The sequence below is a fragment of the Diplotaxodon limnothrissa genome, linkage group LG17 (genome assembly GCF_057381915.1).
Source record: "Diplotaxodon limnothrissa isolate DT_005_m linkage group LG17, D_limnothrissa_male_GT1.1, whole genome shotgun sequence".
NCBI lineage: Eukaryota > Metazoa > Chordata > Actinopteri > Cichliformes > Cichlidae > Diplotaxodon > Diplotaxodon limnothrissa.
Genome location: NC_140612.1, coordinates 21,206,106 through 21,226,102, shown reverse-complemented (window position 1 = coordinate 21,226,102; position 19,997 = coordinate 21,206,106). Strand labels below are relative to the sequence as shown.

Sequence of the window (19,997 nt, the reverse complement as noted above, 5' to 3'; positions counted from 1 at the left end):
ATTTCAATGGGAAAAAAATCATCCAGGGTATCTGCACTGGTGTTGACTGGGTAATGTCTTAAGAACAAAAGGATGTATGAAGATCAACCGTCAGTGGGCTGAATTTCAAAAAGACCCCTGAAATCAAAGTGATGCAACAAAATGATGCCTGATAATGTCAGGGCATGCTTCTAGTCAGATGATGTATAGTGCTGTAAGGATTTTCTCCCAAGCTGGACCAGGGAATCACTGAGCTCCTTGACAGACTGAGGTGCAGCCTGGTGCCATCGGATGGATCGAAACATAACGTCCCAGAGGAGTTCTATTGGATGTAGGTCAGGTGAGGGAGCAGTCAGTGGTAGGGATGGGTACTGGTATCCCGTGCCATTATGGCATTTTTTGCTGAGATGTCATACACTTTGGATTCTAGCCAATCATTTTACCTTTGCAAGGATAGTAGGCGAGCCCAGGTACATATGTTCTTTTAGAGCAGAGCTACAAAGTAAAAATGCCCAAGGCGAAGCAGTCAAAAGTCTGGCTGTACTTCAGAGCAAAAGATGCAAACTCAGCAGCCTGCAACAAGTGCTTTAAGGTGATACTGTGATACTGTGCAAAGGAGGTAACACCTCGAATCTGATGACGAACCTGGTGACGTATAGCGTTTTGTTAAAAGCCGAGAAATGCACCGTATTTGATAGCTTGCTGCGAGACCTCACACCAACACATCTACTGTGGGTGTGGTGCCTGTTATCGGACCCGGAGTTAGCAACATCCCCCGAGAACCCGAAGAGGAGAGTCCTGGCCCCTAGCCCTGCCAGTTTAGCAGAAATGATGATGAATGATGATGGCAGCAGCAGCCGTTCTTTTCTGGGCGAGTAGCTTAATGTTGTCCGTGTGTAATTTACGTTGAGTAGGCTAACCACATTATTAAATTAATGCATGTAAGGTGAACTAGCAAACACCGTTGTAGTTACATGTGGCTGTCTTCTTGTTTGATGCCAGATACTCCCCTCACCCTGGCCAAAAAAGGCTAAAATGACCAAAGAAAACGGGGAAACAGCTAAACATGAGAGGTTTTTGGACAAAGTTTGTGTTTTTTCCATTGTTTAAGCACTGCTTCCAGCCAAGAACGATACCATACATGCCCTATATTTGCAGGAAAGGCTAACATTGTTATCTTTTTTTTAAAAAAAAACAGCTAAACATGAGAGGCTTTTGGACAAAGTTTGTGTTCTCCATTCTTTAAGCACCGGTTCGAGCACCGTTTAAGCACCGGCACCATTTCAAAAATACCGGTTTGGCACCGGTGTCAGATAAAACCTACACGATACCCATCCCTAGTCAGTGATATCAATTCCTTCATCCGCCATGAACTGTAACTGTCTTTTACAGGCTGCCACAAGGCCAGGCATTGATGTGCACCAGGGGGAACTCGGGACCTACTACATGAGAGTAGAATCTAAAAATAGGTCCATCCTGATACCTAACAGTAGAGTCCTGTTGCCTAGTCTGTAGGGTGTCTGTGTGTGGCTCCATGGATATGACTCCTATGACCGCTGGGTGGCCAGTGTTGGACCTTTCAAATCTGGTATTCTATCTCAAATGCTACTTGGGCTCCAGAGTGAGCACTGTGCCCAGTCTACACTGCTTGTTATGAAGTTTGTATCTGATTTTGAAGTCATATTCTTGCTCTTGTAGTGCTCATACCATTCTTCCTTGCACAAAGGAGTAGATACCATCCTGCTGATGGTCTAAGGGCCTTCTACAACCCTATCCAGCTTTCCTAGACTAACTGCCTGTCACCTGGAATCTCCTCTAAGCTCTTGAGACTGTGCTGAGACACAGCAAACCTTCTGGCAATGGCAAGTATTGTTGATGTGCCATCCTGGAGGAGTTGGACTACTTATATAAACTCCAGGTATCATCTCATAACCCCAGCAGTGACATTGAGCCTAACCAAATGCAAAACTAGTAAAAACAAAAAGCAGTCAGAAAAGATGAGGAGGAAAAAAGACTCATTGGCCTCCGCCTGTAAAACCATTCCTGTTCTGGTGGTTGTCTCACTGTTGTCTCTCTATTGCACCAAAGCAGCTTAAACAGATTTAAAAAAAAAAAAACTTCTACTACCTAACCAACCAGGTCAATAATCCACAAGTTTAATTGGCTCAATGCTGAACTCTGATTAAAAAGTGTTCCCATTTTCTTTGAGCCCTGTATATAAAAGGAGAGGCTTCCAGTTGGATAAAATAGTAAATGTCTGTTTGTGGTAATGTTCTTTATAAAGAAATGTTTCCATGTGGAATTAACATTTTACTTTCAAACTTTTTTCCTTGAGGGTTTTAGTCACTGAAGATGATTAGAAACAAGTTCAGATTTAAGAATTTAATTTTACAAAGCACACCACCCACACATTGACTTGCTGCAAAATGTCCATCGCTGCCATCTTCAGGTTGCAGCTTGAAATGCCAAACAAACACAGATGATGCAGGCTATCAGGCGAGTAGGAGAGAACTCCTGTATACTGGAAATAATAATAATAATAATAATCACTCTTCAAATATTGAAAATAAAAGCTGTTTTTAGCATCTGCCTCCTTATTTAGAGGTATGTTTGTGCCCCAGTAGTCTTTCAGTACAGCTGATTGTGTTACTGGCACTGATTTTGCAAACATCACATAAATACCACAAGTGGAGAAAGTTTTCAAACATGCTGAAATACAGAGAAAAGAAACTTACACCTAGCGCATACCGTTAAATGACAGCAAAAATATTATAGTCTGTTAGAGACTTATTAATGTGTCACAAGCAGAGATGGGCAGTAACCCGTTACTGTTTTAAAGTAACGAGTAAAGTAAGGGATTACTCTCGCAAAAACGGTAATTAGATTACCGTTACTTTCCTGTAGGAACGCTGCATTACTGCGTTACTAAAACCGTGATTTTTTTGCGATAATGTCTCATGACAATGACGTAAGCGAGTGCGACGTTCGTGACAACAGCTGTGTGCAGATCAACAATGGATAATATATCGAGTACGGGAGAGAGTATGAGCATGCAGCGTTTAAAGCGTGGAAGTACTGACCTTACTTTGAGTTTGATTCCGTAAAAAGTGACAAAAACATTAGTGTCCGTTGTGCGTGGGAAGAAAACTTCTTTTTATAGTGAAAAAAACCCTAAACTTCCAAGCAAGCACCGAGTGCGCTACGACGTAATGGGAAATTCACAAGTTAAAAAAAGGAGACTTTTCCATTTGATTACATTTTGTATGATGGATTATGTAGAAAAAGTAGAATTGGGCTGAAAGATCTATCACTTTATTACCTATTCAGGTTGTAAATCGTGTTTTTAAAAAGTAACTAAGTAATTAATTACTTTTGAAAATAAGTAATCAGTAAAGTAACGGGATTACTTTTGGGGGGAAGTAATCAGTAATTAGTTACTGATTACTTTTTTCAGGTAACTTGACCAACACTGGTCACAAGTTCCGTTAAATAGTTGTGAGACAAGACAAATAAGCCACTGTTTAAATATGCTCCTGTAATAACATTTGCCTACCCCAAAAAATGTAGTTTTACAACCAATCAGAATTAATATGGAGCAGATCCAGGAGAGCCGTTACACCCTCTGTTACTGTGATTGTTCTGAAAATGGTGGCAATTTGTCCAGAGGCATTTGCAAAACAGTCCTAAAGCAGTCCTCTGAATGGAGTTAAAAGACTAAAATAATTATTTATAACTGATTCTAGACCCAAAAACCCAGACTTCCTATTTTAGTTTTTGCAAATAGAGCGATTGCCAATTTATTTTTAAAAAATGTCTAAAACAGACTAACATCCTTTAGATTTTCCTCCAAAAAACAATGATTATGCCCATAAAAGACTGTCATTCTGCAAAAACACAAGTTAGCTGCTAAAGATTAATGATTAATGATGGCACCTGCTTTGTGCTAACTAGATACCAGAAGCATGTTTAAACAGTAACAGAAATTTCCATGTTGATATGGGAAGCAGCTGTAGTGGTTAAAGCTGATGCCATCAGGATGCTGCTGTTAGAAATTTGCTTCTGCTACTGAATACATGAAGGTATTTTGCTACAATGAAAAGTTTAAGTATCTACTGTTTTGATCCCCTTCCATTAAACACAAGATGAACATTTCAAGAAGGAAATGTTTTACACCATATACACCAAATTAGCATTTTCAGGCAACAGCTCCATAAAGCACCATGTGTTCATTCTGGACCATCTCATCAGCACCAGAAGCCCAGAGAGTGGAAGCGCATTAGTATCGTTGTCTTAATTTTGGGTGAAAGGGGGTCAGAGGTCAGGTGAGGGAAGGTTTAGGTTGGTATTTCACTCTGTCGTAGTCGTCGACTGTAGTTTCAACTGGAGGCTTCTTCCAGTATTTCTCCAGACCCAAAGCAAGACACAGAGCAATGGCTGTTATCTGCAACACACACACACACACACACACACACACACACACACACACACACACACACACACACACACACACACTGTGTATAATATTTTATACATCATTATTCATCACAGTAAAAATTGCACTGCAATTGCCTTGCAAAAGGGAAAAATCAGTGGTTGCCTGGTGACTTTTTCTTGTTGCACTTTTGGCTGTTTGAGACTGAAATCAAATTTCTGTGTAACACCCTGAATCTGAGCAAACGATTTTGATTGCAAGGCGATTGCACAGGTGGACCATTAGGGTCAACCTGTTTCCAAACAATCAATTTTGCAATGAAATCATAGAGTAAAAGCTTTTCTTGAAACTTCCAGTGTTTTAGAATGGATGGACACTATCAGAGAAACTCTTCCAGAAATTCTAGACAAGCACATATATAAACTAGACATTTCCAGAAATTAAAATTCATGTCTTGGGAACTTCTATGAACTTAAATTTCTCCTCTAATCCTTTTATACCCATATAAACCACGTTTATATGGGTATAGAACAACCATATAGCCTCTTCCTCAATCATGCAAACATATCTACAATCATAACTTTTAGATTTTAGAATTTTTGCATTCATGCATTTGTTAATTTCTTCAAGCAGCTGGAGTTTGTTCTCTTTTCAACTCTTTATATATTAAAAAAAAAGATATGGATCTTGGTTTTAAAGTAAGATAAAAAAAAAAAAGCTGAGTGTTTTTTTTCTTACTGCAATGGTGGCGAAAGCTGAAATGATTCCTATTCTGAGCTTGACTGGGAAACTCAGGTAGCTCTTTAGGATGGGACCACAGGGCTGCCAAAAATATAAAGGTGAAGAATCAACATGATTAAAAAAACGTCTGTTTTTGGCGTACATAAGTCAAATTTCCCTTTGCGTTTATTTGCTTCTGTTTGTCTTTATAACTAAACAACATTATAAAAGATTAACTGAACTAAAGAATAGAAAGACTAAACCAGACTGCCACTGGATCGAAGATGTACAGTGGGAAGATGGAAAATGTAAATTTAAAAGTATAATAGAAAATAGTAAAATAGAACAAAACATAAGAAAAAAGGATAATCAGGAAAACTAGTAAAGGAGAGCAAGAAAAAAGAAAAAATAACCAGAGAAAGGGAGAAAACACTGGAGAATTGTAGAAAGAAAGATGCTGAGGAAATAGTAGAACTGTGTGAAAATTAATGATAGAAGAAGAACAAAACCCTGAAGCAAATATTTACCTTGGAGTGCACAAACTGCTGGTTACTTCCCACCATCACACAAGGCTCATATGAGCTGGAATTACCAGGCTGAGATCTGTGGGCAAAAACAGAAAGCCAAAATTTAAGAGCCAAGACAACCCATCCATCCATCTTCTTCCACTGGGGCCGGGCCGCAGGGGGAGTGGTCACTACCCACAGCTCTTTACCATAGGTAAGGGTAGGGACGTTGATCGACAGCTAAATAATTTAAAAATGTATTAAACTTAAATATTCAGTTCATTTCAATTTTATTTATACAGTGGCAAATCACAACAACAGTCGCCTCTGTTGTTGTGACCCTATATTGTAGGGTGTACCCTACCTTATTCTGAAAAACAGCTAAAAACTCAAGCAAATTACACATTTTCTAAACGTATGAAATAGAAATTATTTTAAAAAATTAGATAAAAAATGACTCTACAATTCAATATTCAGCTAATCTATCTAAAATCCAGTCTTAACATACCTTGACTCACTGGTATAGGTGGTTGTAGGAGGTGTGCAGATACAGGAAAAAGGAAGCTGATTATCCCAGTCTTCAAATTTCCTCAAACCACAACAGGAGTCCTTGAAAACACACAAATATTATCATCAGTTAAAGCTCAAGGTTATCATTAGTCTTGGTGTTGAATTACTCATTCAGGTCATATATGTCTATAAAATTAGGTCATAGCTGTTGCTATGACAACAGGACAACAGGAAAAACTAAAAAGTTATATCACTTTTTCATTTCTTTATCCTTATTTTTTTTTCTTTGTTTCACTTACCGACGTCTGAAGCTTATTTAATTCTTTCTGGATGTCAGCTGCTGCTTTGTGTAGGGGTGTCACATTGAGAAACAATTCATCCACGGCAAAGTCCATCTACAGTAAATAATATAAACGTTTGAAGAGTGATACACAAACACAAGCAGAGTTTTAAGAGTAATTAACTTTCATCTGTATTACTTTATTACTTATTTAGTCAGTTTACAGCCCAAAGATAACGGTTTCATATTTCATAGTCATTGCATACCTCCAGGGGGCACTGGTGACAAGAAAGCAAGGACTGTCTAAAAATACAGTAAGTGAAACGAACAGGTAGTTACCTGAGCTTGAACCTGAACCAGGGGTGAGGCAACGATCATTAGTGCCACAAACTCCACAAATGTCAGAGCAGAAAACTGGAAAAAAGATTACAGGTTAATGCCACTACTCTAGTGTGTGTGTTTGTACTTGTATGTGTACGTTTTGGGGGACCACTTTGGACCAATAACCTTTGTAGTGAGGACATTTTTGGAACACAGGGGCATTTGGGGGTCAGCCTCATTTAGGGACAGCAGCTTCAAACTTAGCTTTAGAATTTGGGTTAAAATTATGTTTTCGTATATATGCAATTAGGGATTAGGGGTTGGGAATACTTGTATCAGCTAGGATCCTCACAAAGATGCTACATTTGAACTTGTGGAGTGAAGAGCCCACTCCTGAAGACCTTCTATGACTCTGTGGTGGCCTCAGCTATCTTTTATGGTGTGGTCTGCTGGGGCGGCAACATCTCTGCTGGGGACAGGAAGAGACTGAACAGGCTGATCAGAAGGGCCAGCTCTGTTCTAGGATGCGCTCTGGACCCAGTGGAGGTGGAGAGTGACAGGAGAATGGTGGCTAAGCTGTCATCCCTGTTGGACAACATCTCTCACCCCATGCAGGAGACTCTGACAGCACTGAGCAGCTCCTTCAGTGGCAGGCTGCGTCACCCACGGTGTGGGACGGAGAGATTTTGCAGGTCTTTCCTCACCACTGCTGTCAGACTCCACAACAAAGACTTCAACTGACCAAACACACACATCCACACATGTGCAATAGCAACAACACTAAGTGCATTACTCTTTTTCTGGCATCGTTGTATTATACTCAATTGTATATAGCATTTGTATTCTATTTTATTCGATTGCATATAGTATTTTATTTTATTCTATTTTATTGTGTACAGTATCTTATGGATATCTTATTCCAGTGTTTGTTCTCTATTTTTTTCTATGCAACTTTGTACATAGAAAAAATGTACAAATTTATTTTATGTTATCTTATCTGCTTTACTGCTTTAACAAAACTAATTTTCCATGCGTGGGACTAATAAAGTTTATTTTATTTTATCTTATCTTATCTTATCTCATCTTATCTTATTTTAACAAACACATGTATGAATTTGTGTTACTCACCACCAACAGCAAAGATTTGTAGTCCAAAGAGGCAGCAGATATGCCCAGAACAGACAAAACCATTGTGAGTGGACCAAACACCTGCAGGACCAGTAAGCCATTACTAATGGACAGCTGGTCAAACAACTGAAAGAGAGAACGTCAGATAACAAATATATTTTATTTAACCTAAACAAAAGGAATAAATAACAAATATTTATAATAACAACTATTGAATATGCAGAACAGTATCTGAGACCATTTCTAATGAGGCAATGAACAGGATCAGCAGAAATGGTAAATGGTATAGCCTGCATTTGTATAGCGCTTTACTTAGTCGCTAAGGACCCCAAAGTGTTTTACACGACATAGAGTCATTCACCCATTCACACACAATCACACACTTGTGATGCAGTGTGGAGCAGAAGGTCCAGATGCATCTTTTAGATTATGTGCCAGATCCTTGCAAGTCCTTTTCCTATTTAGGACATGACTTTGAGATACCACTCATCTGCTGTTGTTAGTCTTTAGGCCTGGCACTTCTTTTGCCCACTCCTTGTCCAGGTTCCTCAGATATTTTAAGGACACATAGCACACCATGTTGAGATATGCCAAGTTTTCAGCTGCTAGCTCTCTGGGAATCACCTTGTTGGTGCAAAAATATCATTTTATGTCTGTAAAACTGTGCCATCTTTGGCATTTTTATAGATTCAACAAAAGAAATAGGAAAAAGTGACATGTTTGTGACACACTTCCGGTAATGAAGTGCTTGAAGATGCTACTGAAAATTAATTTATTGGTGAAGTTGATTGTCACATAACACTGATTCATTGTTCGAGTTAGGTGCCTTTTTGTGCTTGAATTATTCTTAAGTTGGTTTTCTGTGGCTAAAAAAAGAAATCAATCCTCTAAAATTGTCAAGTATACTGGCTGGAATGAAAGTGAGGATAAAGCAGCCAGTGTCCAAAGAAAACTTTGAAAGACCCTCAGAAATCCTGGGAAACTATATTAAAGACCACTCTAAAGACTTCAAGAAGGTCTGGCTACTTGGAAGCAAACTATAACCAAATGACGGGGGATGGGTACTATTTAGCAATAATATAAAAGATAAAATATGTAAAAATGAAAATGTATAAAATAACTAATAAATGCAGTAACTAATAACAGCACAGCAATACACAATTATATTATTATAATTATTATATATATTCAAATATGCCTTTATTTAACCATAGTCTGTTTTTAGCAAAAAATAGAAAGAACTTTGGAAATCATACACGTTGATTAGTATCTATGTATGTATGTATGTATGTATGTATGTATGTATGTATGTATGTATCTATCTATCTATCTATCTATCTATCTATCTATCTATCTTCTTCCTATCAGTGCTAGAGTCCAAGCTACATTACAAGTGGCAGGCTCACAGTTGCATTGTGGATAATGTATGCACCAGAATCTTACAAGAAAGTAGAAGTTGTGTTATAAAATGTCAACTGTGAGTCTGAGGAAATATAATGTGAAATTAGAGCTGTTTCACTACATAGTTGATTCTTGTATAAAAAAGTGTGGTGAAAAAAATCCCATTTTACCTCTGCAACAGGTATATCATCAATGGGGGAAAAAGCAGCACCAATCATCACAAACCCAGACACCTGCATAATAAAAATGAATAAAGAATAAAAATAGTAAAAGGCAATGACTCAAACTGGTTTACACAAAAGTGGCTGTTGGTTGGGTTCACAGATCAGGAAGTCTTTAACAGCAGAAACATTCCTGTGAAATGCCTTCTCTTCCCCAGAGAGACTGGGAACTCTGACAGCTTTATATCACAAATGTAATCTGTCTCACAGTCAGCAAGTTGAAACTTTCCAAAACAGTCCAACTACACCTTAAACACTCATGGTTGTCTCATTCTTTGACTTCCACATTCCCAGCCTCTGTTGGCTTACTTAGTGAATATTCTCTCTGCAACTTGTCTTACGCAGTTTAAATGAACAGAAAAAAACAATAAAAACACTCACACATTTATTTCTATTATTTCTAGATGTTGCTTAAACTTAGTGGAGCACCAAGTAAGCTCCTGAGTTTGAGCCCCAGCATTCACAACCACAGAGATGCAAAATGTATACAGTGGGGCAAAAAAGTATTTAGTCAGCCACCAATTGTGCAAGTTCCCCCACCTAAAATGATGACAGAGGTCAGTAATTTGCACCAGAGGTACACTTCAACTGTGAGAGACAGAATGTGAAAAAAAAATCCATGAATCCACATGGTAGGATTTGTAAAGAATTTATTCGTAAATCAGGGTGGAAAATAAGTATTTGGTCAATAACAAAAATACGACTCAATACTTTGTAATATAACCTTTGTTGGCAATAACAGAGGTCAAACGTTTACTATAGGTCTTTACCAGGTTTGCACACACAGTAGCTGGTATTTTGGCCCATTCCTCCATGCAGATCTTCTCGAGAGCAGTGATGTTTTGGGGCTGTTGCCGAGCAACACGGACTTTCAACTCCCGCCACAGATTTTCTATGGGGTTGAGGTCTGGAGACTGGCTAGGCCACTCCAGGACTTTCAAATGCTTCTTACGGAGCCACTCCTTTGTTGCCCGGGCGGTGTGTTTTGGATCTTTGTCATGTTGGAAGACCCAGCCTCGTTTCATCTTCAAAGTTCTCACTGATGGAAGGAGGTTTTGGCTCAAAATCTCACGATACATGGCCCCATTCATTCTGTCCTTAACACGGATCAGTCGTCCTGTCCCCTTGGCAGAAAAACAGCCCCATAGCATGATGTTTCCACCCCCATGCTTCACAGTAGGTATGGTGTTCTTGGGATGCAACTCAGTATTCTTCTTCCTCCAAACACGACGAGTTGAGTTTATACCAAAAAGTTCTACTTTGGTTTCATCTGACCACATGACATTCTCCCAATCCTCTGCTGTATCATCCATGTGCTCTCTGGCAAACTTCAGACGGGCCTGGACATGCACTGGCTTCAGCAGCGGAACACGTCTGGCACTGCGGGATTTGATTCCCTGCCGTTGTAGTGTGTTACTGATGGTGACCTTTGTTACTTTGGTCCCAGCTCTCTGCAGGTCATTCACCAGGTCCCCCCGTGTGGTTCTGGGATCTTTGCTCACCGTTCTCATGATCATTTTGACCCCACGGGATGAGATCTTGCGTGGAGCCCCAGATCGAGGGAGATTATCAGTGGTCTTGTATGTCTTCCATTTTCTGATGATTGCTCCCACAGTTGATTTTTTCACACCAAGCTGCTTGCCTATTGTAGATTCACTCTTCCCAGTCTGGTGCAGGTCTACAATACTTTTCCTGGTGTCCTTCGAAAGCTCTTTGGTCTTGGCCATGGCGGAGTTTGGAGTCTGACTGTTTGAGGCTGTGGACAGGTGTCTTTTATACAGATGATGAGTTCAAACAGGTGCCATTCATACAGGTAACGCGTGGGGGACAGAAAAGCTTCTTACAGAAGACGTTACAGGTCTGTGAGAGCCAGAGATTTTCCTTGTTTGAGGTGACCAAATACTTATTTTCCACCCTGATTTACGAATAAATTCTTTACAAATCCTACCATGTGGATTCATGGATTTTTTTTTCACATTCTGTCTCTCACAGTTGAAGTGTACCTCTGGTGCAAATTACTGACCTCTGTCATCATTTTAAGTGGGGGAACTTGCACAATCGGTGGCTGACTAAATACTTTTTTGCCCCACTGTATATGTACACACACACACACACACACACACACACACATATATATATATATATATATATATACTTAACGAAGCAGGAAACAGGAAAGAAATTCCCATGTTGGAGTGTTTGTGAAATAATCTCTATTTATTGCAAACTGGCAACAAAAGCTGCTGTAATTATACCACAGATTGTCATTTTAGGCATTAAATTTGATTGCAGGTGTTGAAGAGAAGTTGGGAAGTACAACAGGAGGAATAAAAAAGCAGATAAAATCATTGACTCAAGGCAAAGGGGGGAAACACGATGGCAATATATGAAGAACAAATGAGTGAATAAACAACAGTAAATTAAGGAAAAGAGATTTTATAAATGGACAAAATGAACCTCTAACAAGTTTTCTATCCACATTTTATTTAAAACTTACTTTTTAAATCTTTTAGGTTTAAAAGTGTATGAACTTGCTGTATAAGAAGTTATAATGTAACATGGAAAGTGAAACTGTTCTCTGATGGATAAGAGCTATATTAACAACGCTGGGGCCTCAAAGATAATCTTTGACAACGTCTGTTCTACAAAGTTTTGATTTGCATTGGTCAACTTTACTTCTATCTAATGTTTTGTAAGAATAAAAGTGCTTCACTGAAACACAAGAAAGCACAAAGACACTGAAAAAATGGACATAAATAAAATAACAGTTAAAATAAGCAATAAAAGTATTGAGCTACTTAAAAGTTATAAGAAACATTTTGAAAATATTTTCCTTTAAAGATGTGGTTGTTTTCCCTAAATAAATCTAAAACTATATCTAAAAAGGAGGGCATCAATTGGTCATGAATTATCAGGAGCAAAGACCACATATAGCAGTATATCATCAGCCTAGCTGTGGAATGAAATTTCTGTTAATAACACAAATGTATTCGCATATATAAAAAATTGCTTCGATCTTGGTCCTCTACCAGAGGCCTGGGAGCTTGAGGGTCCTCCACAGTACCTTTGCTGTTTTTAGGACTGCGCTCATCTGGATAAAAATCTCAGAGGTTGTTCCTGGGATTTGTTGCAGCCAGTGCTCGGATGAAAACAGGGACCACTGTTGGCTTCACCCTACACATCTTCTCAAGCTCCTCTCAGCTGTTGGTACTTCACAGCTTCATAGCTACATCTTTCACTGAGGGCCTTCTTCTTTTGGTTGTCCACCACTGCTATGCCCGGTTGGTTTGTCTGTCTGTATCTGGAAGTCACACAGGATCTTAGCTCGGTCATTCTCAACCACCCTAGGGGTGTATCCCATTTTGACCTTGGGATGTCCAAGCTATATTCTGCATAGATGTTCCTGTATACTATGGCACCCGCTTGGTTATGGCATTCAGTGTTTCCCTGCTTGCTAGCATCTTGCACCCTGCTGTTATTCGCTGGATTGTCTCAGGGGCATCTTTACACAGCCTGCACCTGGAATCTTTCCTGGTTTGGTAAACCTCAGCCTGTATGGATCTCGTGCTTAGTGCTTTTTCCTGTGCTGCCATGGTTAGTGGCTCTGTGCTAGCTTTCAGTCCAGCTTTGTTTAACCACCAGTTGGATTTCTTGATATCAGCCACTTCTTCTATCTCCTGGTGGTACATGCAGGGGCTTGTCCTCCCATGATGGTTCCTCTTCTTGCTCCTCTCCTTTCTCTGGTTTCTGCTGCCTGAGGTATTCACTAAGCACACTATCAGTTGTGAGGCCATCTTCCTGATGTACTCATGGATCTTTGTTGTTTCGTCCTAGACCGTGGTTATGACACTCCCTAGTCCCCTGCCTCCTTCCTTCCTCTTATGAACTTAAAAAGTGAAGGTTCTAAAATTGTTGCTAAAAGACCTCCACATTATTTTAGTGTTTTAGTGTAGTGAAGAGAGATTTATTAGTAAAAAGATTAAATCAAGACTAAATGTTTACTTTAAATAAAAGAAAATCTTTTTGAGTACCACACAGTGCAAGATTTTGGCAACATAACACACCACCTAAAATATTTTAATGTTTAGATAAGTATTAAGAATACATGAAAACAAATACTTCACCCAAAAAAACAAGAAAAAAAGTTGATTCTATGCTGTTTTCTCTCGTTTTAAATATAGGGCTGCTTTAAGTTTTTATGTATTATGTGTTTTATTTTTATTGTTTTGTTTTATTTTATTGTTCTTAACATATTTAATGTACAGCACTTTGGTCCTGTGCTGGGTATTTTAAAGTGCTTTATAAATAAAGATTGATTGGATTTAAACGCAACATATAATAGTTGCCAAAAATTAGACAAATATAATCTTGCACCTGCTACCAGAAAGCAGTTGCTAGTTATTACCACAATTATCACAAATATGTATTTGAACCCAGAATGAAACTAAATTTTGTACGTGCTCAACGCAAAATAATTACATGTCTACAAAATTATAAGTAAAAGAAAAAAAGTTAAAAACAAACATACTGTTTCTGCTTTTCACCTTCTGTTTACAAGACTGTAGTTACATTGAAATTCATTAATTAGCACATGTAATCAACACCTGAATGACACACTGTGTATTTCAAAAATAGTAGATTAAGATTTTAGACCATTAGAATTTTTTAAGATTACCTTTTTAAAATTTTCATTTTTTAAAGATCCAATCACCTCCGACAGCCCACACAAACATGCAGTTAACAATTAGCAGTGTGCTTACCAGTAGCAACACAGTAACACAGATAGCAAGTCCTCGCAAGTAGCTCCTGCAGCGAGCCATGGCTGCTGTCTGAGCGAGTCCAGTTAAAATAGAAACAGAGTAAAGTCCAGAGCCCACTCCTGTGTGATGGATGTTGTTTAAAGCTCCGTGTTTGGCGGCAGAACGAATAACATGACCAAGTTTGGAAGATTGGCTGAGAGGAAAAGAGAGAAGGGGAGAAGAGGAGAGGAGAGGTTATTCCAGGTAACAATAACAACTAATTAAGTGTGGAGGGTGATTGAAATAGAGATATGAATGTCAGTAAGAAAACAGGAAGGTAAATGACAAAGAAGTATGAAAAAGAAAGTGAAAGTGACAGGAGGAAAGGGAGGAAAATAAGTAACAAGTGTGATGAAAGGACACAGGGAAGACAAATAGCATTTCTAATGTGAAAACGTGTTTATTTTTACACCATAAACAAACACAGCAGCAACAGCCCAACTTCATTGTTGCATGGCAACTGCAGACCCAACAATCCTGCTCCACAACTCCTTCCTTCACCTTTTCCTTCTGTCCTTTCAGCACTGTTCAGAACAGCATGTGATGGGCCAAAAGCATCTCAACTGAGCATAAATCATCGTTCTACCTGGAGAGGTGAGCTGCAAACTTAAATTTCTTGCAATTATCGTTACCCAGAAGAAGAAGAAGAAGAAGAAGTATCCTTTATTGTCATTATGTGTTCACACATAACAAACTCTCAGCACACACCAGAAGGTTGTTATATTAGTGGATCAGTTTGTGTGTGTCTTTAAGAAATACTGTTATGGGCCATTGCACATACGACCTCCAAAAGTGATTATCTTTTTGAACTGATTTAGACCACTGCTTCCAGGATTTTTTTGGAAGGATGTTTTAGCCGAAGTTAAATTGGACATTTTCCATTATTTTTACCTATGTTTTGATACCAGGAACATCTTCTAGCTGTGATTGATGCAGTTTTGCTATGGAAAACTGGATTCCATGATCTTGATGCACAAAGTCAGCTACAATAAGATGTTAATTTGGCTTCAGTTTGATTTGTATATTTGTGATCAAGTTATTTGCTTGGACTTATCAAAATAATATTTCAATTTCATATCAGTGTTATTTTGTAGTAAGTGCTGTACCAGGACGGGAGTAAAATAGACTGGAATCCAGCAGAGTCATTAAACTGGGTGCTGTGTTGACTTTAGGTTAAAAATAGCTGCAGGGGATGGACCAGCAGAGTGTGTTTATGGCCAAACTTATGTGTGTTAGAGAAACAGTCATAAACAGTGTCCCTGGTTGTTTCCCAGCAGACATTTACAGATTTGGGCAAAAATATAAAAATATCTCTGGAATCAGCCACATTAGCCAAAACAGTGGTAATGACGTGTGCAGTGTAAACATCCATTGCGGCTGTGAGATACCAGACGTAACTCTTGTTCTATGAGCAATTAATACCATAAGGCTTGGCTGCTTTGTTATTCTGACTGTTCCAAGCTGTTTCTGTAACATCTTCCTGATTGTTTTTGCTGAACGCAGGTGGTTTTCTTTCTGAGGAATTTAAATTTTATGCAGAAGGGGAGGGGCCAGGTTTAGTTTCCAAATTTCACGCCATCACACAGTTTGGCTTTGACTCACTAAGAACAGTGGTGTTGCTTGTCCTGTCATTTGTGTTTGGTAGTCAGCTATCTTATTTTCTTTAATTATGGATGTCAAGAAATAGATAAAAACTTCACTGTCAATTTAAACACCCGAAGTACTCAGATTGAAAGTGTAAAGTATAAAATGAATATTTAAAAAAACATTCCTTACTTTGTTATATTACATTACATATTTTGATTTTTATTTGTTTATTTTTAACAGGCACAGTGTAGATTAATAAACACTGTTATTTCTTTTCATCTGCAATCCCTCGCTAAATATCTAACCCGATGGTAGTTATACACTGAAACATACACATAACCGCACTGTATTAAGCATTAGTGAGATAATGGTGAATACTTCATTTATAAAGCATTATGCCTTATTATTATGTAATTTATAGATACAGATCTAAATGGTTTAGCCTTGATTAATAAGCTCATATATAATGAGACTAATGATAGCATTTTTATATAACATCAATTACAGATTTTCCATTTCGACAAATCTGTGCAAAAATATGGATTCATTTTCATTTTCTGTCTGATAGTCACACTGTTATGATGTTCTGATGGCAAAAACAAAATTAAGTTCCCTTTTTGAACGTGGTCGGGTTGTTGAACTGCATAAGCAGGGTCTCTGGCAGCATGCCATCGCATCTGAGGTGGAAAGCAGTAAGACAGTCATTTGGAATTTTTTTAATGGGTTATGGAATATAAGAGTCAAGTGGAAGACAAAAAAGTTTCCACAGCACTGAGTCGGAGGATCCAGTTGGCTGTCTGTCAAGACTCTGGGCAATCCTTGACCCAAATTAAGGTTGTTACTGGTGCTGACTGCAGCCCCTTAACATCAGATGGCATCTGAGACTGAAGGGCTTCAAAAACAAAAAACGCCAAAGGCCTTGTCTCCTTGAACACCACAGAACTGACCGTTTGGACTTTGCAAGAAAGCACCAAACATGGGACATTGAAAGGTGGAAGAAAGTTTTATTCTCTGATGAGAAAAAATGCAACCTTGATGGTCCTGATGGTTTCCAACATGGCAAGACAAGCAGATCCAACGTGAGATGTTTTCTACGCACCATCCTGCACGGGGGCGCCATAATGATCTGGGGTAATGGTGGTAAATTTGATTCTTTTTACTGAATTGAGTTTCAATGAGTCACTCACCAAAGTGAATCGGGTTCTTTTGAGTCATTTGAGTCACTGAGGCAGTTGCCCAGAGAGTGCAAAAAATGTACATTTTCACTCAAACTTAATTTATTTCTCTTTTCATGTATATCCTACTGCTAAGATGAGTGATTGAAAAAGAAAAACAACTATTTTTATAGAGTAAAAAAAAAAGCAAAAAAAAAAGATTTCTAAAGGGAACATTTATTTTTATTTATTTTTATTTGTATTTTCCTCAAATGTGTCAAATATATATATATTTTTGAATGTCCACTGAGCTGTGAGCCAGGGGGCAGTAATGCGCCTTAACATTGGTTGCCAACCAAGAAGAAGAAGGAGCTGTGAGCCAGGACTGACGTTGAGTGAGTCCTGAGTGATTCGTTTATGCTACGATTCATCACAGAAGGGAGTGAGTAGGGTTGCCAACTCCCTGAAAAATAAATAAGGGACACCTCGTGGCCAGGGCCGGGCGACCCAGTTGTCTTCACCCTTCCCAGTGTGGTGAATTTTCTAGCTCTTTTTTTGTGTGTGAAATTATTTTTTTAACCATTTGACTTGAAGTTGATTTAAGTAGATGCATATTCTATTCTTTGTGATATGAACACATGTGAAACAAATGATCATTTAGCCATTTATTTTTAGCTCAAAATGACAACATTAACACACTAAAACAGGTCTCTTTCTTAAACAGAAGCCTGTCATGCTTAACTTTTGAGAATATAAGTAAATCTTTCTTTAAAAGAACTCTGTCCTGCTTAACTTAAAATAATAGAAAACAATAGAAAGAAAAACATTCTTGTAACAGTGCACATTTAGTGCATTTAGTACAATTGGCTTCAGCTAAGGTATTATTTCAGCTTTTCTAATGCTAATCAGCTGCTCCTGTTTGTAAACCCGCTTGTTCCCATGATTACGCATCTTAACTCATCATCATTATTCATCTATGTATTACTTTTATGTATTAGTCATCAATTTGTTGTAATCATCTATCCTTGCAGTTGTTTATTACACAAAATAAGTTATATTATCACACTTCTGGCCACATAGCGCTGATATTCACTGCACATGCCCATATTAACTTTTTCCAGCCAGGTGTTTTCCTTTTCCCATTCTTCCCTTTCTCTGAGGGAAACAAACATTGCTGCTCTAATGCTGGGCTTACACTGTGCGGTTTTAGGCCCATTTTGAGCCGATTTTTGAGTGATCGGACCGATTTTGGCCTTCATCGTGCGTCGTGTAGTATATGTGGGGTAACGAGAAGTGATTAACACCTCACGACCAGCTCCCGATCATCAATCGCTCGTGAGGGTGTCACCACAGGCGCTCACACTGCTCACGCGCAAACACGTAAACGTCGGTGAAAAAGACGGCGTGATCTGGACACAAGCGATGGAGGCACAACTTGTAGAACTTTGGAAAGCTCATCCGAGCCTTTTCGATGTGGCATCACAAAATTATCACGACCACAACAACCGTGAAAATAGTTGGATTTACACTGCTGCTCAATCACAGCTGCCTGATCAATGTTTTTCATTAGCAATTTAGCAAAGTTGATGGTGGTGGTGTGTCTGTGTGAGTGAAAGACAGAGAGAGCGAGCGACAGATTTTCTGTTATAACCTTCATTTTATGGAGGCACAGTGTGAGCACTCAGGTCGCATCAGAGCATCGGGTGTTTTGGAATGAGACCCTGCATCGTGACCTGCGAACTTCTAACCCCTGTGAGTCAATCGTGCAGTTTGAGCAGGAGCTGAATCGCGCGACTGAAAAAATCGCACAGTGTCTGCCCAGCATTAGGTGTACTGTCATCCGAGACTTGCACTGCAGTGTCGGCGTTTGTTTCCCTGTTGGCCATGCTTCTTGTTGTGGTCATCTTTTGTCTTCCGGTATTTTCTCCGCAAGCGACCTTTCCTCGACCAATGAGATGAGCGGTAATCTGAATTGTCATACTCGAATTGTCATAAGTGTGCTGCCAGCTCATTGGTCACAAAGCAGGAGAGGGGCTGGGAATTATGTTTTAAAACAAAGCGTTAATTCCATTAAAAGTTATAGACTACTTTTGATTCTCACTGTATTATGGGACAAAGTGCGTCCCTTATTAGCTCAATACGGGACATGTACTTTTGTTTCTAAATACGGGACGATTCCGTTTTTTAAGGGACGGTTGGCAACCCTAGGAGTGAGTGAGTGAGTGAGTAAGTGAGTTATTTGTTTGTTTGTTTTTTGTTTTTTTAATAAATAGGACAGGGGGAATGAATGAGAGAAAGAGGGGGAGAGAAAGAAAGAAAACCAAAGGGGAGAAGAGACGGTGAGAAGGGGGGGGAAGAGAGAGAAAAAAAAAAAAAGAACTCCTGGGTCACCTGTATGGAGAAAAAAAAAAAAACAAACAAAAAAAACAAACAGAGGAGACAGCAAACAACAAAGAGTAACATAATAATAGAGAAAACAAAGCACCATCACAATAAACTAGCTAGTCATAGATATCAATATTTACTAAATAATAAACGATATTGTGCAGCACGCAAGATAGACAGCGCACAGTGTGCTTTGAGGCAGCAGCCAAGAAAGCTTTAGTCCGCGTCTGTGAATACCCATGTGTGCATACCTGTGTGGATCAGCATGCTTGCATTCCAAAGGTTTCTCCATGTAATGATCTGCTAGGGAGTGTGGGGGGGCCACAGCCCCGTCCTCCAGGGTGTGAAGCGGGTATGGAGGAGATCAAAACTCCAGACATCCAGAGGCCCCCAGAACACAAGAGACCATGGAAGACCAACAGAGGGGCAGCCGCGCCACTGTTCCAGTAAGAGCTGAGGAGAGTCCCAGATGAGGGCTCGCCCAGCAGCCGCGGAGCAGAAGTCAGGGGGAGTTGCAGTGACGCGCCCGTGAGCTCCGCCGGCCCCCAGCTGTGCCTGAGTGACCGAGCCCCAG

The 19,997-nt window shown here is 39.2% G+C and overlaps 1 protein-coding gene across 2 annotated transcripts; it reads right to left on the bottom strand.

Moving 5' to 3' along the window:
- Positions 1 to 4,297: 4,297 nt before the first annotated feature.
- LOC146614955 (uncharacterized) lies at positions 4,298 to 14,333 on the bottom strand. Of its 2 annotated transcripts, none has more exons than XM_085375740.1 (9): positions 14,259 to 14,333; positions 9,448 to 9,510; positions 7,877 to 8,002; positions 6,767 to 6,841; positions 6,447 to 6,542; positions 6,146 to 6,246; positions 5,659 to 5,734; positions 5,150 to 5,233; positions 4,298 to 4,420 (listed from the first exon to the last, which is right to left on the bottom strand). In XM_085375740.1, the coding sequence occupies exons 1-9, from the start codon at positions 14,316 to 14,318 to the stop codon at positions 4,298 to 4,300; spliced, it is 804 nt and encodes a 267-aa protein (XP_085231866.1). In that variant the 5' UTR covers positions 14,319 to 14,333. The 2 variants fall into 2 exon arrangements, with proteins under 2 accessions (XP_085231866.1, XP_085231865.1); XM_085375739.1 differs by having other exon boundaries at positions 5,659 to 5,713; positions 14,259 to 14,318.
- Between the last annotated feature and the right edge of the window lie 5,664 nt (positions 14,334 to 19,997).